General features: G+C 38.5%; 1 protein-coding gene across 1 annotated transcript in view; it reads left to right on the forward strand.

The window, feature by feature from the left end:
• The first annotated feature begins 410 nt into the window (after window positions 1–410).
• The window catches only part of CLCA4 (chloride channel accessory 4), a 33,067-nt gene continuing 11,377 nt past the window's right edge, over window positions 411–22,100 (forward strand). Inside the window, exons 1-7 of the mRNA XM_024565354.4 lie at window positions 411–634; window positions 9,656–9,796; window positions 9,937–10,084; window positions 13,421–13,529; window positions 15,079–15,256; window positions 15,592–15,810; window positions 17,771–17,995. Coding sequence (XP_024421122.2) covers window positions 476–634; window positions 9,656–9,796; window positions 9,937–10,084; window positions 13,421–13,529; window positions 15,079–15,256; window positions 15,592–15,810; window positions 17,771–17,995 — 1,179 coding nt within the window. The 5' untranslated portion in view covers window positions 411–475. The remainder of the gene's footprint in view (window positions 635–9,655; window positions 9,797–9,936; window positions 10,085–13,420; window positions 13,530–15,078; window positions 15,257–15,591; window positions 15,811–17,770; window positions 17,996–22,100) is intronic.

Raw genomic sequence — 22,100 nt, forward strand, 5'->3', positions numbered from 1 at the left:
GACATCTTACCTAATTTGATGTTATTTACATTTAATAATTTTATATTCTCTTCCATTATTTATGCCCTTGGTAAATAATCTAAATAATAATTAAACCGCTTTGTAAAACTGAACATTAGCTTTATTGTTTCTATTCATTTCATTATAAAATTTTATTAATTTTCACATTGTACTCTACAGAAAATACAAAGTATATGTCCATATTTAGGAAATTAACCAAAATTAGAAAATACAGAAAAATCTTCCCAAGTCAAAAATGTGTATTTTATAACAAGTTCTGGTTTTTATTTTTCTGATCACTTTTACAGTACAACAAAGCGGTTGTGTAACTCTTACTTCTATGCAATCTTTGACCCGTAAGCAGCCACACCTGTTGAGTTAAGAGTGTGGATAGATATATATATGGAGAGAGAAGGTGATAGACTAGCCCCTTGAACAAGCCAACACTGAGGCCAGGAACAACTTGAGAGGAACAATGGTGTTATTCAGAAGCTTTGTCCTCCTCTTAGTCCTATACCTGCTGCAGGGGTCCAACACTTCCTTTGTTCAGCTGAATGACAATGGCTATGAAGGCATTGTTATTGCTATAGACCCTGGTGTGTCAGAAAACAGACTACTGATTGAACAAATAAAGGTAAGAAAAAATGGGATTTTCTTCTGTTTGAATTAGAGAGGAGGAAAAAAAGTGAGTAGTTAATAATTATTATGGAAATTTCTGAACGCTCCAGAAAGTTTTCTAGCAGACGTTGCAGTGAACCAATGCTGGCGTGGACAGCCAGAACTGAAGGCTTTATAGGAGGTTCTCCCCTTTTCCATGTAAAATCAAATACAAGGCACAGGGCTTCCCTGATCCTCAGTTTTTTCATCTGCAAATGAGCAATTGAACTTACCTTTCTTTTTTTTAAATTTATTAACTTTGGAGGTCGGGGGAGAGAAAGAGATTTGTTGTTCCACTTATTTATGCATTCATTGGTTATTCTTGTGTGCACCCTGACACAAGGGGATCGAACCCACAGCTTTGGCATACTGTGACAACACTCTAACCTTCTGAGCTACCTGGCCAGGGCTTGGGCTTGTCTGGTGTTTAAACAATTATTGAATGCTTATAGCAGGACATCAGGGAATGAAAAGACTCTTCCCTCATGCAGTGTACATTCTTGTCAGATACAGGTAATAAAAACATGCAAGTGTATAGTAGGACAGTTGGTAGTAAGTTGCTATGGAGTAAAATAAATCAGCAAAAGGGGGTAGGAGGTGTTGTTGGGGCTGGGTTAGCAGTAGGATGGTCAGTGAAAGCCTTACTGTTAATGTGTCCTCTAAGCAGAAACCTAAGACGAGTGAGGGAAGAGCCCACTGAAAATCTGGGGTAGGGAATAGAGGGTGCAGCAACAGGAGGTAATAGTGTTCTTGTTGGAACCAGGGAAACAACTGTAAATGAGAAGGCAGAAGGGTGGGAGAGCTGAAGTTGGAGTGGTAGCAGGGCCCAGATCAGTGGAAAGACTTGGGCTTGTACCCTGAGTGGGACAGGAACCTATGGAAGGATGATGAGCAGAGGAGAGGTGTGCTGTCTCATGCCTGTTCTAGAATCACACTGACTGTAGTGTTGAGGAAACTCAGTAAAGGGCTTCCACATGTCACTAATCCCATATAAGTTCTGCACAGCATAGAGGTGTACAGGGATACCTGGTAGGAAGCTGTTGTTGATGAGAAGTGATGGTAACTAGGAAGAGGGACGTTCCGGTAGAGACCATGCCCTGTGATTCCAAACATATTCTGAAGCTATCACAGACAAATTTGGTGATGGTTTAGATGTACGGGGAGTAGGTGAAAGTAGCAGGGAAAGACAGGAGTCAAAGAAGACTCCCAGGGTTTTGGCCTATCCACTTGGAAAGAGGGAATTATCATCAACTGGGAAGGGGAAGAATTAAGCAATTATTTGGCAGCTGAGATATCAGGAGTAAGAGTGGGACATTTTGAATTTGGAATGCTTATTAGATATTCTCACAATTGGAGATAGGAATCAGAATTCAGAAGGAAAATCTGAGTGGAGATAAACATTGGGGAGTCATCAGTGTGTAGATGAGATTTAACACCATGAGAACAAATGAGGTCATTAGGTAGTGCAGACAGTGAAGAAAGAGGCTCCAGAACTGAACCAAGAACTGTATTTCTAAAGTTTCTTTCAACTGTAACATTCCTGGTAATAAGGATTGGTGTTACAATCTTTGTTTCCCCTGTCCCTGTCATCAACATCTACTATTTCCTTATATTCAGTTCCTCCACTATTGTGTCCTTAGGCTCACTGTTTTAGCCTTCTGTATGGGAGCTGTTATCAAGCAGAAGCCAATAGGCATGACCTGAATTGTGAGCAGTGGTTATGTGGTTGCCATTTATCACTCATTCTGTGTAAACTCCTGCAGCACAGTGATGTTCACGTATTGATACCTTCTGAATGCCAGAGGAAGGTAGAGATCCCTTTTCTAAAGAACAAAGCTTGAACAGCAGTTAATATAGCTGATTCTGAGTGATAGCTTCTCAGTGTCCAGGGACTGTCGATTAGTTTCAAATACGCTGAACTTCAGAAATCAGTATTTGGGAGAATTAATCATAGGGGTAAAAAATTCGCTAAAATGGTCCTCTACTGAAAGTGTAACTAAAAGTTCAATTGTTAGTAAACATTCCCAGCTTACACAAGGTTTCCCGACATTCTCTCAGCCCACTAGAAAGTCCTTGCATTTATAATATCAGACAACCACGTAAAGTACTATCATCCACATTATATAGAAAAGAAAACTGAGATTTGGAGAAATTAAATGATTTTTCAAAGGTTCCCTAGGTAGCACAGTCAGAGGGGAGATCCAGCACATGGGCCTTGAATACTTGCTTACAGGCCAGAGTTTGAGTTAGTACTTGTGCAAGATGACAAAGATCACGCTTTTTTTGTGACTGGTGAACCTACATGTGGACAAAACTTTACTCCTGGGATAATATCTGACCACAGAAATATTTTTGTGATAAATTGACTCATAATTTATGGCCTGACATGTCAATTGTCAACTTTCTTTTTTTTTAGTTTAACAAACATTCATTCCTTTAGTTGGACATATTCTACACACAGATTAGATGGTTTAAGATTTTTAAGTGGAAAGGAATGTAGGTCTTAAGGGGTTTTTGAGTCTGCTCAGTGTTTTTTTTGGTTATCATTTAACCGAGCCTTTTAAGACTCCTTATGGCTGCAGCCTGGCAGAAAGGAAGAACCTTTCTCCCACAGTCAACTCTTTATTTCTGTATTCATGTGTCTTTAATTTGAGATAGTTACTTTTAGAAAGATTGATATTTTAATCTTCTTTGCTCCAACTACAATATTATAGGAATTCTTCGAAATAATTTAGAATGAATATTATAGGACTTCTGCTTGAAAAGCCTGCAGGAACAATTACTGCAGGAGCCACCTTAGTATGCCCCAAGAGACCACAGTCATCTGATACAGGGGTTATGAAATAGCTCCATGACGTGAGAACACACCACTACCCAAGGCTGTCCAAAGGGACATGGAGGCTCCAAAGTAAATAAAGTACCTTGAAGTTGTACACTGTACAACACACACAACTGTACACAGCAACCCTACATTTCCAGTTGATACCATAATTCAAACCATCATACATACCTTTAAAAATTTTTTAGATATGATTGACATATTAATTAGTTTCATGTATACTGTGTAATGATTTGATATTTGTATGTATTAGAAAATAATCAACAAAATAAGTCTAGTTAATATTCATCACCATAATAAAATTTTTGTTGTTTTTTTCTTTTTATTTTTGGTTCCATATATAAGTGAGAATGTACAGTATTTGTCCCCCATCTGAGCTCTTTAACTTAGCAGAATGTCTTCAAGGTCCATCCATGTTGTTAGAAATGGCAGGATTTCCTTCTTTTTCGTGGCTCAATAATATTCCACTGTTTATATATACCACATTTTCTTCATCTAGTTATCCATCTATGGACACTTAGGTTGCTTCCATGTCTTGGCCATTGTAAATAATGCTGCAATGAACATGAGGATACATATATCTTTCCAAATTAGTGTTTTCATTTCCTTTGAATAAATACCTGGTAGTGGAATTGCTATATCAAATGCTAGTTCTATTTTTAATTTTTCAGGAACCTCCATACTGGTTTCCATAGTGACTGCACCAATTCACATTCCCACCAACAGTGCACAAAGGTTTCCTTTTCTCCACATCCTTGCCAACATTTATTATTTCTTGGTAATCCTAACAGGTGTGAAATGATAACTCTTTGTGGTCCTGCTTTGCACTTCCCTGAAGATTAGTGATGTTGTGCACCTTTTTATATATCTGTTGGCCATTTGTATGTCTTCTTCAGAAAAAAATGTCTTTTCAGATCCTCTGCCCACTTTTTAATCAGTTTGTTGTTGTTGTTGCTGTTGCTGTTGTTCTGCTACTATCTTTGCTTTTGGTGTCAAATCTCCCCAAAATCACTGCCACAACAAGGAACTTATGTTTTATTCTAGGAGTTTTATAGTTTCAGGTCTTACATTCAAGTCTTTAACGCATTCGAGTTAGTTTTTGTATATAGTGTAAGAGAGCATCCAGTATCATTCTTCTGCGTGGGTTGGTCTAGTTTTCCCAGCACCATTTATTGAAGAGATGGTCCTTGCCCAACTTTGTCACACATTAATTGATGACATATGTGTAGGTTTATTTCTGGACTTTTGATTCTGTTTCATTGAACTATGTGACTGTTTTTATGCCAGTACCATACTCCTTTGATTACTACTGATGTGCAGTATATTTTCAAATCAGGGAGCATAGTGTCTCCTGCTTTCTTCTTCTTCCTTGAAATTGCTTTGGCTACCTGGGATCCTTTGTAGTTTCATGTAAACTTTAGGATTGTTTGTTCTGTTTCTGTGCAAAATACAATTGGCATTTTGATGGGAATTGAATTGTTTCTGTAGATTACCTTAGCTAGTATGAACATTTTTTAAAAATATTTTGTTGATTATGCTATTACAGATGTCCCAGTTTTTCCCTTTGCCCCCTCTGCTCAGTACCCTCATTCCCTCTAGCAACACCACCCCCCTTTATTTCATGTCCATGGGTCTTGCATACAAGTTTTTTAGTTTCTCCATTTCCTATGCTATTCTTAACATCCTGTCTACTTTGTGCCTACCAATTATGCTTCTTAATCCCTGCATCTTTCCCCCCATTTTCCACTTCCCCCTCCCCACTGATAACCCTCTATGTGATCTCCACATCTATGATTCTGTTCCTGTTCTTCTAGCTTGCTTAGCTTGTTTTTTAGGTTCAGTTCTTGATAGTTGTGCATTTGTTGTCATTTTAATGTTCATAGTTTTGATCTCTTTTTTCTTAAATAAGTCCCTTTAACATTTCATATAATAATGTCTTGGTGATGAGGAACTCTTTTAACTTTATGTTGTCTGGCAAGCACTTTATCTGTCCATCCATTCTAAATGATAGCTTTGCTGGATAGAGTAATCTATGTTGTAGTTCCTTGCTTTTCATCACTTTGAATACATATTGCCAGTCCCTTCTTACCTGCAAAGTTTCTTTTGAGAAATCAGTTGATAAACTTATGGGAACTCCTATGCAGATAACTCTCTGCTTTTCTCTTGCTGCTTTTAAGATTCACCTCTTTATCATTCACCTTTGGCATTTTAATTATGATGTATCTTGGTGTGGTCCTCTTTGGGTCCAACTTGTTTGGGACTCATTTTGTTTGTTGGACTTGTATGTCTATTTCCTTTACCAAATTAGGAAAGTTTTCTTTTGTTATTTTTTCAAATAAGTTTTCAATTTCCTGCTCTTCCTCTTCTCTTTGCGGCATCCCTAGGATTCAAATGTTGGCATGTTTGGAGATGTCCCTGAAGCTCTTTACACTGTCCTTGGTTTTTTTGAATTTTTTCTTCTTGCTGTTCTGGTTGAATGTGTATTTCTTCCTTATGTTCTAAATCATTGATTTGAGTCCTGGCCTCATCCCCTCCACTCTTGGTTCCCTGTAGACTTTTCTTTATCTCACTTAGTGTAACCTTCATTTCTTCCTGTGTCTTTTTTATGTTTTTGCCTTAGTTAATGAGTTTCTGAGCATCCTAATCACCAATGTTTTGAACTCTGCATCTGATAGGTTGGTTATCTCTATTTCATTTAGTTCTGTTTCTAGGGTTTTGTTCTGTTCTTTCATTTGAGCCATATTTTCTTGTCTCCTCAATTTGGCAGCCTCCCTGTGTTTGTTTCTATGTCCCAGGTAGAGCTGCTTTGCCTCCCTGTATTAGTAGTGTGGCCTGTTGTGGAAAAGGCACTTAGAAAGTGTATGGGGCATGGCCTTAGGTAATCACCAGGATGAGGCAACACACTTCACCACTTTGTGGCTCTGTGTGGGGGGAGGGCTTGAAGAGGGGATGATACCACTGCCTGGCTTCTGGAGGTTTGCCCAGTACTTGTTCTATTTCTAGTCACTTCACTTACTCCCCATGTGCAACTAGTGCCCTTCCAGCTGTTGCCCTGGTGCTGAAGCCTGGGGCGGGGTGGAGGGGAGCAACATAGGTTCTAAGTCCATGCAGGCCCTTTAAGTGGAGTCTCCTGAAAATCCTGCAGTTTCTTGTGCTGCCCCAACACCCCGCCCTAGTTTTCATACCCAGAAGTTATGGGGACTTATCTTCCTGGCACCAGACCCCTGGGCTGTGTGGTCTCACCTAGGGCTAGGATTTCTCACTCCCGGGGTACCCCTCCCCATTTTCATCCACGACACATGAATGTGGGACCTCCTGCTCTGCTACCACTGCCCCCTGTGCCACAAGGCATCTCCATGCCTCTCCATCCTTCTCTGAATCTCCCCAACTCTTACCCACCTGGATAAATGTGGCTTCTTTAAATCCTTGGTTGTCAGATTTCCATACAGCTTGATTTTTTGAGGGTTCTGGTTGTTACTTGTTTTGAGGTCTAGTTGTAATTCTTTCTGTGGTTGCACAAGGAAGCAAAGTATATTTATCTACACCTCCTTCTTGACCGGAAGTCTGAACATTTTAATATTATTCTTTAATCCATGAATATGAAATATCTTTCCATTCACTTCTATCTTCTTTAATTTCTTTCATCAATGTCTTATGTTTTAAATGTACAGTAATTTTACCTTCTTACTTAAAATTATTCCTAAGTATTTTATTCTTTTTGAATTGTAAATGGGATTGTTATCTTAATTTCTTTTTTTGATAGTTTGCTACTATCAGAAATGTAACATATTTTATACTGATTTTCTACGCTGCAACTTCACTGAATTCCTTTATAAGCTCTAACAGTTTTGGGGGGGATTCTTTAGGGTTTTCATATATAATATCATGCCATCTTCAAATAGTGACAGTTTTTCTTCTGCCTTTCTGATTTCGATGCATTTTATTTCTATTCTGGCCCAATTGCTCTGGCTTGGCTTCCAATACTGTGCTGAATAAAAGTGGCAAGAGTGGGCATCCTTGTCTTGATCCTGATCATAGGGAAAAATTTTTCGTGTTTTCATCGCTGAGTATGATGAGTCAGGAAAAGGGTGTTGAGAGCTTGCTTGATGTTAGCTGTGGGCTTCTCATAAATGGCCTTTATTATGTTGAGGTATGTTCCTTCTATATCCACTTTTGTTGAAAGTTTTATCATGAAAGAGTGTTGAATTTTGTCAAATGCTTTTTCTGCTTCTAATGAGATGATCATATGATTTTTATCCTTTATTTTGCTAATGTGGTATATCATGTTGTTTAATTTGCAAATGGTAAACCATCCTTGAATCCGTGAAATAAATCCCACTTGACTATGGTGGAAAAGTTTCCCATCTACGTTCATTAGGGATTTTGGCCTGTAATTTTATTTTCTTGGGACATCCTTATCTGGTTTGGTATCAAGATATTGTTGTCCTCATAAAATGAGTTTAGAAGTGTTCCTTCCTCTTCTATTTTGGGGAAGTTTGAAAAGAACTGATATTAATTCTTCTTTCAATGTTTGGTATAATTCACCAGTGAAGCTGTCTGGTCCTGGACTTTTTTGCGGGGGAGGGGTTTATTACTGATTTAATCTCCTTACTAGTGATTGGTCAGTTCAGATTTTCTACTTCTGCATGATTCAGTCTTGGCATATGGTATGTTTTCAGGAATTTTTTCCATTTCTTCTAGGTTGTCCAATTTGTTGGCAATAAATAGTCTCATAATCCTCTGTTTTCTCTGGTATCACTTGTAACATTTCCTGTTTCACTCCTGATTTTATTTAATTCCTCTCCCTTTTCTTCTTGGTGAGTCCAACCAGCACATACATTTTTAGCTCATAGGCACAGAGAAAGCCATCACTTCAAGCAGAAGGTAACAACTCGTTGAGACCTAAACATACCAAAGCAAAAAGGAAAGGAGAGACATCCTTAGGGAACAGATGAAAGTTCTTTCATCTGCTTTAGGCCCGTGATGAAGTAACCTGCACCTACACGGGTGCTCTCAAAGCCCTTTTCCTGACTCTCAGCTAGTTGTCTGGGCCTTCAGTTCTCTGAATTAATGGCTCTCTGTTCTCTTTAGTACATATGAGTCAGCACAATGGTCTGCCTTCAACAGAAAAGAAAAGAGAGTACTGGAATTCCTGGAGAAGGAGAGTCCTATTCTGGGCTTATGCTAGGCCAGGAAGTATCATGGGGGATAAGAGCCTGTCTTGAAGAAAACAGCAATATAAACTGGGATGTTGCCAGCAAGATGAAGAGGTTGACAACATCATCTAGCACCTAGGATCTCTCAATTATTCACTGGGTTTGATCATGCAGATTAAATTACCATAAAACCCTTTCCTCCACCTATTTCCCCCACTAGATAGTAAGGTCTAGGGTGGGTCTACTTCTCTTATTAATCATTGTATTTGAGGGTTCAGAATACTGAACAATATGGGATGACATTGTTTTCACCTTGAGAAGAAAGCAACAAGTTCTGTCTATGATCAAAAAGCTCTACCTCTACTACGAATTTTCCCATCATCCCGCCCCCAGGCTCCAATCCAACATAGCTGCCTCCACTGGGGAATGGGTATGTAATGAAAAACCTCTCCTATGACCCATGCCTACAGAATATTCTAAGCTTGCATCAATTAAGTCTGTTCTCCACTAGATTTATAAAGAGTAGTGCTATCAACCAGTTTTATGACTGTTTATGTATAGAGCATTTTATAACTCATTTTCTGTTTATACCAACTTTAAAAACAGGTAGCAATAGTCCATTTAGGAGATGAGGAAACTAAACTTCAGAGCGTTATATAAACTGGCCAAGATCTATTGGCCAGAAAGTGCTAATGCCACCATTGGACCAAGTAGATGATTTTCAAGTCTATGCTCTTTATCATATTATGAAATTTCTCTTGACACCAAATAGAAACATTTGCCTTTTGATGAAGAATTATACTCAAAACCTTTAAATGTGCGACACTAAACTATAATTTTGGATTGAAAGGTGGCAGAGTTCGAATTCTGAAGCAGAGACTTTGCTCACTAGTCAGTTGCTTTTTCTGTCCACTCTCAATCTGGTAAATGCCTGTGATGAACCTCTGCACACGTAGCTCACTCTCACTTGACCATCCTCACATATTTTTTCATTTTGTAACAGGACATGGTGACCAAAGCTTCTACTTACCTGTTTGAAGCCACAGGGAAAAGACTTCATTTCAAACATGTATCAATATTAATTCCTGATACTTGGAAGGAAAACTCTCTGTACAAGATACCAAAATACGAAAGCTATGAACATGTAAGAGTCAAAAAACTTTTCTTAAAATATTATATTTTCTGTTTCTTCTCCACTGTGCTGTGAATTGTTTCAGAGTTTTCCAATGTAAATGTTATCATTTATATTTCTAATGCTTTAAAAACCTTTTTAAACATTCTCAGGCTGATGTTTTAGTTGCACCACCTACCCTACCAGGTAGAGATGAACCATACACCAAGAAGTTCACAGGTTGTGGAGAAAAAGGAAAAAACATTCATCTCACCCCTGACTTTGTACTTGGAAAAAAACAAAGTGAATATGGACCAACAGGTAGGAATTTAGGTCAACATATAGTTTGTGATGATTCCAGAAAGCAGCTGTGTACCCAGGTTAAGTGTACAAGCCTTAGAGCTCCCCTACTTATCAGCTCCATGCGACCTTCAAGTGAGCTAGCCTCTTTGAGCTTATTTCCTGTCAAATGGTGAGTAGAGGAGTTACCATTTTATAGAATTGTTGTGAATGTTAAATTAGATAATCCATGTAACTGTACTCAGTAGAGTGTCCACAGAGATTTGAACATAGAACAGCAATAATAAGTCTTTTTCTTACAAACCATACTTTTCGGATCTTAATTTTCCAGTTCCATAGCTGGATATTAATCAATCACATGCCACCTTGATGGAAGGCAAATGTATGAAAAGCCGAAAAAAAGCCAGGATGACAGTTCCTGGCCAAGAGAAAACACTCCTGGGCTGTAGTTGCTGATATTATCATTTAACCTATTTGATTGAACCAGATGTGCTTGTCTATTAGTGATCACTTTTACCTATAAAAAATGGCAATTTCATCTTGTTCAATCTAAAAGTTAAGATCATTGGTTCAAATGAACTAAAGCACATTATTTCACATGTTGCTACACAGGAAAACATGCCTGAATCCACATACCCCAAGATTACCTCTCCTTCTTCCATCATCCATTCAATGAGCATTCATTACATCTCTCATTTCTGTCACTCAGGGAGCTCTATTCTCATCATTCATTACCTGAACCTGTTCCCCCTGCCCCAGTCCTGAAAGCTCCATCATCTCATCCCATGCCAATCTTGATTATTCCCCATACTTTAGTCTGACCATGTTTGTTCTCCTTGGCACCTCTAATCTTTTGCTCCCTTATAGCTTTAATTTTGTCCCTACCTAGCATGTCCAACAAAGTATAAATAGCTCAAGTCCCTCACCATTTTTATCCTTACATTTCATTCAACTTGCCAAATCCTCTCCGATGAATTTCCAGCTAGTTTCCATTTATTCCTGTTAATGTTTCCAATATTGTGAAAGAAAAATTACAAAATTAATTGGCATCATTACAAAAACACATTTTTCAGACTTAGTGAAGCCCTCGAAGTTTCCAGCAATATCACACTTGCCTCTTCTCAATTCCCTTTCTCATTCCTCAGCAACTGTTTTAAAAGTTCTACCATATTTTTCAAGATATCTAGTCACTTCATTCAATATCATCAATCAACAGATTCCTTCATTGAGGTAACAGAACCCCTACCTTTTTCTTCTCTGCTTCCAAACTAACTCATGCCAACCTTCACCTAATCTTAATTGAGGAGGATTTTCTCCAATTTTTAAAGATAACATCACCACTTGAGCTCTTGCTCTTTTCTCGTACCCCTCCCCTCAGCCCTATTCCATAGGACAGTTTTCCCCCTCGCTCGTAGACAGAAGTTTTTCCTATAATGTTAATCATGTGTTTGTGAAAAACTCACATTCTGAAAAAACAATGTTCTAACAACAAGACAGCTCTTGAAAAATAAGTAAGAACATAGTCCTCAAAATATATGCAATTTGTAGTAAAATGATAACAACAACAACAACAATAGTTACTGGAAATATCATTTGAACCTCCTGGCATTAGCTCGGGTTGCTGGAGAATGCCATCACAGTAGATATTGAAAGTACACGCGCAAAGAGTGGAATGCTGCTAGAATTGAGAACAGGGCTCGGGGAACTGAGACAATGACATTCCTCATACTTCCAACTTCCCCTTCTCCATGTCTGTTTCCTTGAAGCTTCCCTAATATTAATAAAATAAAAATTCTACTTGGTTTTTCTTCCATCAAGCTCTGGACTTACCTTTATTTTTCCATTTACCCTGAAATTCTTAGATAAAAAAATGTTTTCATCCTGACTCCCTCTCTCTAAGTTCATCCTAGTAAATGAATATATCTTATTCATTTTATATTTCCTAGTGCCTAGTATAGTGTTAAGTATATAATTTATAATAATTATTTTTATATAATTAATGCTTGTATGTCCTAAGTGTTATAAATTAATCACTTCATTTAGGTATCCTCAACATTATATATGATCTATACCAGTGTTTTCAATCTTTCTTTTTCATTATTGATTCCCCTAGAGAACGTTTATAGACATTTTTAACATTTAGTTGAAGTTTTAGTACCACAAATTTTACATATCTGTCCATGTTGTTAGTAGGAGTTGTGGGGGGGCTCTGCCCACAGGGCACCCCTGTCTGTCACGGATGAGAATAACTCTACCAAGACATGATCTGCTTGGGGAGAAAAGGTGGCCAATCTCTCAAAGGAGAAGGACCAAGAGCCTTTTCCTCAATGGGCTTTTATTGGGCTCAATTTGCACTGGAATACAGGTAAAGCTCATCAATCATGATCAGGCAGTAAGGATCAAACAATAGATAACATGCAAAGAACTATGAGAGCTTATTCTGAGTCAGGGTCAGTTAGCTAAAGGGCCGTAAAACTTTGCAAAACAAACTCATTTCATGCTTGGACCCTTATCAGAAAACTGAGGGCATTCTTAGCAAAGCAGGTTTCACAGGGTTTTATGTATTCTTTCTTAGACCTTATTGCACCAGGGAATCCGTCCTTTCCAGCACAGGGCTGCACCCACCTCCAGCATTGTTTCAGGCTTAAGTCAGGCAGGGGAAGTAAGGCAGCCAAGAGATTAGGGGACTTCTTGCAGACAGAATGAGGACTCAGGCTATGTCAAAGTCAAGGGGCGAGGGTCCATCACCCCCTTTTTCTATAGCCCCCCAAATCCTTCCCTGAGGGCCTCTTCATGACCATGCCTGTCTTAGGTCATCCCTCCCTTGAGGAATCTTACCTGTCATTGGCTAACTGGTCAGGTTCGGGGCCAAGCAAGGTAAAGTAAAGTGGGCAGAGGTGGCACCCCTGCCAGAGAGATAAGCTTTGTTTCCTTAGTGGCTTATGTTCTCAAGGTCTCTCACTCAGCCTTAGCCATGGGGGGGTTACAGCTTCTGAAACCAGGCAGGGTAGTTCCCAACAAGGAGTGAACTTTGTAGAACCAAAAACGATTGTAATATCTAAGACTTTTTGTCCCCTGCCCCCAAGAACCAAAACCTAAAGCCCAGTCTATTTCATTCATAGAAAATACATACACACATAATAAATGTTTTGTTGATTTCACATGTTAGAGAATTAAAAGGTAATATATTATATACAATATTATAATTTAAGATAATGCTATATATTTTTTACAAACAAAAATATAAATATTGTCACTTATTTAAAACCCAGATATAATTAGGACATTTCTTAAAGTATGTGAAGGAGAATTTTGTTACTTGAATTGTGATCATGTATTTGGAATATTTTCCCACAGGGAGACTGTTTGTCCATGAGTGGGCCCATCTCCGCTGGGGAGTGTTTGATGAGTACAATGAAGAGGAACCTTACTACAGTGCTTCGTCAAAACGCATTGAAGCAACAAGGCATAACCATTTAATTTTCTTAAATTACTTCAGCTGTAACTTTCTCTTTTCCTTACTTTGATTTATTTGAAATACCATTCATTTTGTCCCAATGTAGATAACAGATGCTATATTACAAAACAGTGTTTTTCTTTTTTGTTTTGTTTTTAGAAAATGTATCTCCAAGTACTAGTTGCCCATTTAAAATACAGATAACTTCAGGAGCATTTGGAAGCCTCTCCACCATGGCTGCCGGAACTCATTTACACTGAAGTTGTGCTCTGTGTAAATGGTTGTACTATATGCTGAGAGATCAAAATGATTTACATTACATAAGAATGAAACAAATTGTTACAAAATAGTGGTAACTGCCAGCTGAGTAAAACAATCAACCAGCTTCAAGGAGCCAACAGGAATTTCTTAGGATTTATAAAATTCATTTTAAAATACCAATCTAACATCACAGTTAATAAAAGGCAATCCCTTCAGTTCTGAGGTCAAGAGAGCAGAATGGGTGGAAGAAATCTATGTAAAACTGTGTGCCATCATTTTAATCAATCTTAGATGCCCCGCTGGGGCTGGGGACTTATTAAAAATGCACAAAGTCAAAGATACATGATTTCAGTGAAGGCCCTTTATCATCTCATAGCACCAGTTTCAGGACTCATATTTTAAAGAATGTTACATCAATTACATTTGTTTACATCATGTTCCCCCCAAATGTCTAGTTTCTACTGCAGAAAATTCATCATGATTGTTAATATAGATAACATTATATTCACTGAGTTTTGGGGTAGTGGGAGCATAGATAGATAGATAGATAGATAGATAGATAGATAGATAGATAGAGATAGATAGATAGATAGATAAATAGATGTAGGAGACTCCCTAAATGACTGAATAAAAGCTAGTCATTGTTTCTTAAATATGAACTGGAAACACATTGAAAAGATGGGATATATTCACATCCCAGCATGTTTGTTATATATCCCATGCAATATGGGCATAATTGCAATTCCATGCAATAAAACATATGTCTAAAATGCCTCCACAATTCTGTACTGTCCTAGGCAGTACCTCAGTCTTTCCTTCAAGCCATATTTCACTTTGGATAAAAATGCTCCTTGACTAATCAAAACACTTGTAGTTGTGCCACGTCAAATCTTTTTGGAGATCTCTTCTTCGAAAACAATCTATGAAGAACAAGCTAAGGTGGTACCAAGAGTAAATAGTTTCACACCTTGCCTTGCCCAGATGCCTGCAAGGCATTTACTACCACAAGGCTACCCGGAGAGCTGTTAGGAAAGGGGAGCCTCCAGCCTCTCGTGTAAGCAGGGCAGCAGCAACTTTAATCTCAGCAGATAACTCAGCTGTTCCGTATGCTGGAGATACCACCTAAAATTTCCCTCTGAAATTTCTTGGAAAACAGCTCTGGTCGAAATCCTTAAACGTTTGCTGTCAAATAAAAATAAAAACCTTGATGTAAGGATCCTTGTGAATAGAGACACACAAGATTTTCAAAATGTTAATGGTTAGGTTGCCTCAAAGACTAACTGTCACCTATTTTCAGGTGTTCCACAGGTATTACTGGTGTGAATAGAGTTTATAAGTGTCAAGGAAACAGCTGTGTACTTAATACATGCAAAATTGATTCTAAGACAAAACTGTTTGAAAAAGATTGTCAATTCTTCCCTAATAAACATCAAACTGAAAAGACATCCATAATGTTTATGCAAGGTGTTGATTCTGTAAGTATGTCATACTTCATATTGCATATTTATAGTCAGAGTACATGTTAACCTGTTTGCAAAGTATCTGTGCAGGTGACCTGAACAATTAGATGTATTGACATAGAATTCTTTGAACATTGACTGGCACATAATAAGCACTCAATTAGTGTTACTTATTATTACTATTATTGAAAATCCACCTTACTATTTATGATATGATTCCTCAATGAATCATATTTTGTTAAATAAGCAGCATATGTGTGGAGCAGATTTTTTATTTTTATCAAGTTTTTAGTCAAATTTTTAATGCATTATATATAAAACTTATTATTTTGATTCTATTAATCTTTTAGGTTGTTGAATTCTGTAATAAAGACAACCATAACGGAGAAGCTCCAAGCCTACAAAATAAAAAGTGTAATTACAGCAGCACCTGGGAGGTCATCAGCAATTCTGAGGACTTAAAAAACTCCACGCCTATGGAGGGATCACCCCCTTCGCCTGTCTTCTCATTGCTGAGGATCAGGGAAAGAACTGTATGCCTAGTTCTTGACAAGTCTGGAAGCATGGGGGTAAGTTCATGGGCCCATTTTTCCTAGTTACAGTGACTAGTGGGCGGGGGCGGGGGGGGGGGGAGTGAATGCCTAAGAACACTCAGAACACTGCCTTCACCTGGATTGTTAAACTGCATGGTGGCTTAAGTCCCATCGTGTCCTGGGATCAGGACCTCAGAACGGACAGTGACTTCTGTAATGAAAAAAGGACGGCAATAGAGTTTAAATTCCTAACCTCAGGGTCTCTTTCTTTTCTTCCAGACAATGGAGGTTTTACTTAGGAGGACTTTTAGGCCCATTAGTAAAGATTCAGTTAGAAGATCAGAACACAGATTGAAATATTGAAGTGTTTTCTCATCTTCCCCCTTTACCTACTGGAAATACTTGACAGACATGAGGATAAAGTGGATTGCCAAATTCCTTTCAGAGTCCATCTTCTTTATCATCTATATAAAGGGACCCTTAACAGTCAGAGATACAAACAAGAAGCATCACCATAAGGGAAATATGGTCAGATTTAGCCACTCATTCCTTCCACTATCATTCGGTAAATGGCACGGTGCTAGGCTCCAGCAATAGAGATCCATACCCTTGAAGTGTTCACAGTTGCATTGCAAAAACTTTCCCTTCTACATTATTTGGTTAATTCATACTCCTCCTTCAAAATTTGGTACAGGCACCCAGCTCCTGCAGGAGAGGGACTGGTCTTCCAGGCTGGGCTAAAGGCCGTGTGCTGGTCTCCCACAATGAACTGTGCAAGCCTCTATTACTGTATATATATTGAAATTATACATTTCTCTCCCACTAGAGGAGGTGCCTCTCTAGTACTTGGAATCATATCCTCTAGGAACCAGTCCTCTAGTACCTGAAACCATGTCTTACTCATCTTTGTCTCCCTTTTGCCTCAAGCAAGATTTACCACATATAGGTGCTCAATAAATACTTATTGAAATAAATGGCCTATGAAAGAGCAGACAGAATGTGATAAGGCACCCAGAAGGATGGCACATCTGAGATAGAACGGAGCATGCTGAAGATCAGAAACAATATATTTGACAAAGGGGATTGTGTGGTTACTGAAAAGGGCAGAGAATAATCCACAATAGCGCAGGGTTTCAGAAAGAGCATCAGTGCTAAACACCTGCACATAGAAATGTTCTAGGAAGTGCCACTGGGGAGAGATGACAGAGGCAGGTTTAAAGGTAAAACAAAGAGGCAGAGAGAGCCCTCGAAGATGGGGATGTAGAAGTATCCCACCATGACCTGGATCTAGGGAGTTCAGAAGGGAATTTGGGCATGTGTTAAGGGGAGGTACTACAGAGAAGTTGGTGTTGAGGGGCTGGAAAAGACAAACATATGAGGAGACTTTCATCCTGGGCATTCACCTAGGTAAGAGGGATGTGAGTCTTAATGGGTTCCCAGAAAACCGATCCCAATTAATCCATTAGTGGAGAAATGGTGGGGAGAGGTTAGGAGCAGAGGAGATAGGAACGGAGCCTCTCAGAATTTAGCTGCAGCTGAAAAAGGTTTTAACTTTGAAATTGTTTAGTCTCCAATGGATGGGGAAATTTCAGTCTCTAGCGGGAATCCTGAGCGTCTGGTTTGATCCTGTGGGACCTAGGAAGTGCTTTCACCTTCATACTGCAGCAGTAATTAGGAAGTCTCTAAGGTGTGAATCATCACCCTGCAATTCCAACCCCACCCCTGAACCTGCACCTGTATTTTGGGAGCTAAGTAGCTAAAAATCACTGCTGGTTAAAAGTCTGTGTTCCTTCCTATATGTTTTCATAATGCACATAACTATATTTTTAAATGTTATCAATTTAAAAATTGCTTTCTTTAATAACACCAACCACTAATAAGAGAAATGACTAATAATACGAAATTCTTAACAGCTTCTGTTTACTTGTTTTATGTAAACTGCTACTAATTTCCTGTCAAAACCACTTGGTTGTTTTTCTTGTCCTTGTTCATTCAGGATCATGATCGCCTACATCGAATGAATCAAGCTGCAAAACTCCTGCTGCACATTATTGGAAATGGAACCTGGATGGGGATGGTGCACTTTGATAGTAGTGCCTACATTAAAAGTCAGCTAATCCAAATAATAAGCACCAAGGAAAGAGAAATGCTCTCGAATCTCTTGCCTACAGTAGCTGATGAGGGAACTTCCATCTGCACTGGAATTCAATTAGCATTTCAGGTGAAATTCTTACTGCTTCTTTGGTTGTTTGGATTTTTTAAAAGATTTTACTTATTTATTTTTAATGAGGGGGAAGGGAGGGAGAAAGGGATGGAGAGAAATGTCGACGTGAGAGAAAACATCAGTTGCCTCTCCTACATGCCCCTACCTATCCCCAACCCACAACCCAGGCGTGTGTGCTGACCAGGAACTGAAACAGCCACCTTTCACTTTGCAGTGCAACACCCCACCAACCAAGTGACATCAGCCAGAGCTCTTCGGTTTGTTATTATTGGGACATTTTTCTGTTACTGCTGCTGCTCATACTTGCTCACTAACTTTAGCTTAACTAATTTACTTGATTTTCTTAATGGATCAGTGAATCAGTGATAAACTGATGGATAAATATAGTACTATAAAAATGCCACTGAGCGTAAGTCCAGTGAAGTCAGGGACATTGGTTTTTTGTGTTTTTCTTTCTTTCTTTGGTTTTTTTCTTTCTTTCTTTGTTTTTTTTCTTTGTGTGTGTGTGGGGGGGTTGTTGGTTTGGTTTGGTTTTTGTTTTTTTTACCTTACAATAGTCAGTGCTCAATAAATGTTAGTTAAATAAATGAGTGTGATTGGGCAGCAAAAGTCATCAACTTTTAAGGCAATGAAACAAGTTATATGGTATGATTGCACCTTGGGCTAATCCTCGTTTTAGTTTCTGTGACATTCAGCTAGGACAATAAGAAGTTTCCCTATTAAAGCAGATGTAGCAGGGACTGTTAGTCATGGGGTAAGGAACACTGTTTAGAACATGAGTTTTGACATCAGAGTACTGACTGCTATTTCCCAGCTATGTGATGTTAGGCAACGTTTTTTTTTTAATTTTTTTAAACATTTAAAATATATTTATTGATTATGCTATTACAGTTGTCCCATTTCCCCCCCTTCACTCCACTCCATCCTGCCCACCCCCTCCCTCCCACATTCCCCCCCTATAGTTCATGTCCATGGCTCATACTTATAAGTTCTTTGGCTTCTACATTTCCTATATTATTCTTACCCTCCCCCTGTCTATTTTCTACCTACCATTTATGCTACTGATTCTCTGTACCTTTCCCCCCCCTCCCCCTCCCACTCCCCTGTTGATAACCCTCCATGTGAGCTCCATTTCTGTGGTTCTGTTCCTGTTCTAGTTGTTTGCTTAGATTGCTTTTGTTTTGTTTTAGGTGTGGTTGTTAATAACTGTGAGTTTGCTGTCATTTTTACTGTTCATATTTTTATCTTCTTTTTCTTAGATAAATCCCTTTAACACTTCATATAATAAGGGCTTGGTGATGATGAACTCCTTGAACTTGACCTTATCTGAGAAGCACTTTATCTGCCCTTCCATTCTAAATGAAAACTTTGCTGGATAGAGCAATCTTGGATGTAGGTCCTTGCCTTTCATGACTTGGGATACTTCTTTCCAGCCCCTTCTTGCCTGTAAGGTCTCTTTTGAGAAATCAGCTGACAGTCTTATGGGAACTCCTTTGTAGGTAACTGTGTCCTTTCCTCTTGCTGCTTCTAAGATTCTCTCCTTATCTTTCATCTTGGGTAATGTAATGATGATGTGCCTTGGTGTGTTCCTCCTTGGGTCCAGCTTCTTTGGGACTCTCTGAGCTTCCTGGACTTCCCAGAAGTCCATTTCCTTTGCCAGATTAGGGAAATTCTCCTTCATTATTTGTTCAAATAAGTTTTCAATTTTTTGGTCTTCCTCTTCTCCTTTTGGCACCCCTATAATTTGGATGTTGGAACGTTTCAAGATGTCCTGGAGGTTCCTAAGCCTCTCCTCATTTTTCCGAATTCTTGTTTCTTCATTCTTTTCTGGTTGGATGTTTCTTTCTTCCTTCTGGTCCACACGGTTGATTGTGAGTCCCAGTTTCCTTCTCATCACTATTGGTTCCCTGTACATTTTCCTTCTTTCCATCTTTGCAAGCTAAGATGCTACCAATTCTTTAAAATCCTCGTTTCTTCTTGTAGCATTTCCTGTTGTTCCCAAAACTATTAAATCTCTCTCACTTATAAATTGTACAACATTTTAGTGTGGCTTTCTAGCATGAAGTCCTAGATTAAAACTCCAATTATCACTTACTAGCTTTGCAGCACTAAGCATGGATTTTCATCTCTGAAGTCATCAATTACCTCGTTGGTACAATGGGGTAATAAAAGCTAGCACATACGGTTTTTCATGTTTTAATTTATTCAAGATATATTTATTGTAGGAAATATGGGGCAAATATGTAATTTATTCAACATATACTTATGTGCCAAGCACAACTTCTCGGAATGTGATTTCAGTAAGGAACTGAAAATACATGAATAAATAAATGAATAAAAACAATAACAGTAGGTTGTGAAGACAGTGTTGTAAGAAAACCAAACAGTGATGAGATAGAGTAACTGGGAAAGCAGGGGCGCTGCCTACTTTAAGTGGAGAGGCCACTGAGACCCTCTCTGAAGGGTAACTGTTAAACTATGATTTGAAGGATGAGAAAGAGCTGTCGGTTCAGGCAGAGAGGAAAGTGCAAAGTCCCTTAAGAAAAGAACTGGATTGTTCTATGAATTGATAAAGCTAGTAGCACTGGAGTTTGACAGATGAGGGGGTGTGAAACATAGTTGGCAGGTAGATAATGGCTACATATTTCAAAGCTTAAAAAATATAAGAGGTTTTTATTTTAAGCACAACAGAAAGTTACTGAAGGGTTTTAAGTATTGGTGATTGATCATCAAAAATCATGTTTTAAGAAGATTAAGAAGACTCTGGTTGCCCTGTATAAAATAAACTGTAGGGAGTAAGAACAGTAGTAGGATAGTGGTCTAGGGACAGATTGGAAGCTTGGACTTGAATTACACATTGTATAAAATACATTTAACACTTACCATATGTTTCAGAAAGTATAGCACTATAACATTGTGTTGTTTCTCTTCAACTACAGAATATATTCTCTTTGCCACTCATGTTATATCTCAGTCCCTCACCTCTATCTCAATAAATGTTTTTTAATTTAATCTTTATTGTATTTTTTCACATTACCTTTTAGTCCTCTTATATTCCACTCCCCCCAGCAATCACCACACTGTTGTTCATGTCCATGATTCCTTTTTCTTTTTTGCTCCATCCCTCCACCCTCTAACCTCCCCACACCCCCACTAGTTGTCATCCTGCTCTCCATCTATGAGTCTGTCTCTGTTTTGATTGTTAGTTCAGTTTGTTCATCAGATTCCACATATGAGTGAAATTACATGGTATTTGTCTTTCTCTGACTGGCTTATTTCACTTAGCATATGTTCTCCAGGTTCATCCATACTGTTGCAAAGGTAAAATTTTCTTCTCTTTTATAGACAAGTAGTATTCCATTGTGCAAATGTCCTATAGCTATTTTATCCTTTCATCTACTGATGAACCCTTGGGACATTTCCATGTCTTGACAATTGTAAATAATGCTGCAATGAACACAGAGGTGCTTATGTTCTTTTGAATCATTGTTTTGGGTTCCTTTGGATATATTCCCATAAGTGGGATCACTGGGTCAAAAGGCAAATCCATTTTTAGTTTTTTGAGGTATCTCCATACTGCTTTCCACAGTGGCTGCACCAGTCTGCATTCCCCCCAATAGTGCAAAAGGGTTCCCCTTTCTCCATATCCTCACCAGCACTTGTTGCTTGTTGATTTATTGATAATAGCCATTCTGACAGGTGTGAGATGGTATCTCTTTGTGGTTTTAACTTGCATTTCTCTGATGATTCAGTAAATATTTTTAAATTTCATTCCATTCTTGCCAGGAATGCAGGAGCCATGTAGTCCTGTTGAATCCCCAGCAGCCAAAACAGTGACTAACACATATTAAGAGCTTAGTGAATAACTAATACAAGAAAGGAAAAGGTGAAGAAAAGAGAAACCTGTTTAATCTTTGGATCTTCATTTTGCAATAAAATGTGTAGGGAGAATGTGATGGCGATGCAGTAAATATACAAATGCATTTACCATTTCTCAGTCTCAGTTGGGGGGGGCTCCACCCACAGGGCCCCCTAGCTGCCAAGGATGAAAATAAGTCTACCAAGACATGATCTGCTTGGGGAGGAAAGGTGGCCAATCTCT

Source organism: Desmodus rotundus, chromosome 3, assembly GCF_022682495.2.
Source record: "Desmodus rotundus isolate HL8 chromosome 3, HLdesRot8A.1, whole genome shotgun sequence".
Classification (NCBI taxonomy): domain Eukaryota; kingdom Metazoa; phylum Chordata; class Mammalia; order Chiroptera; family Phyllostomidae; genus Desmodus; species Desmodus rotundus.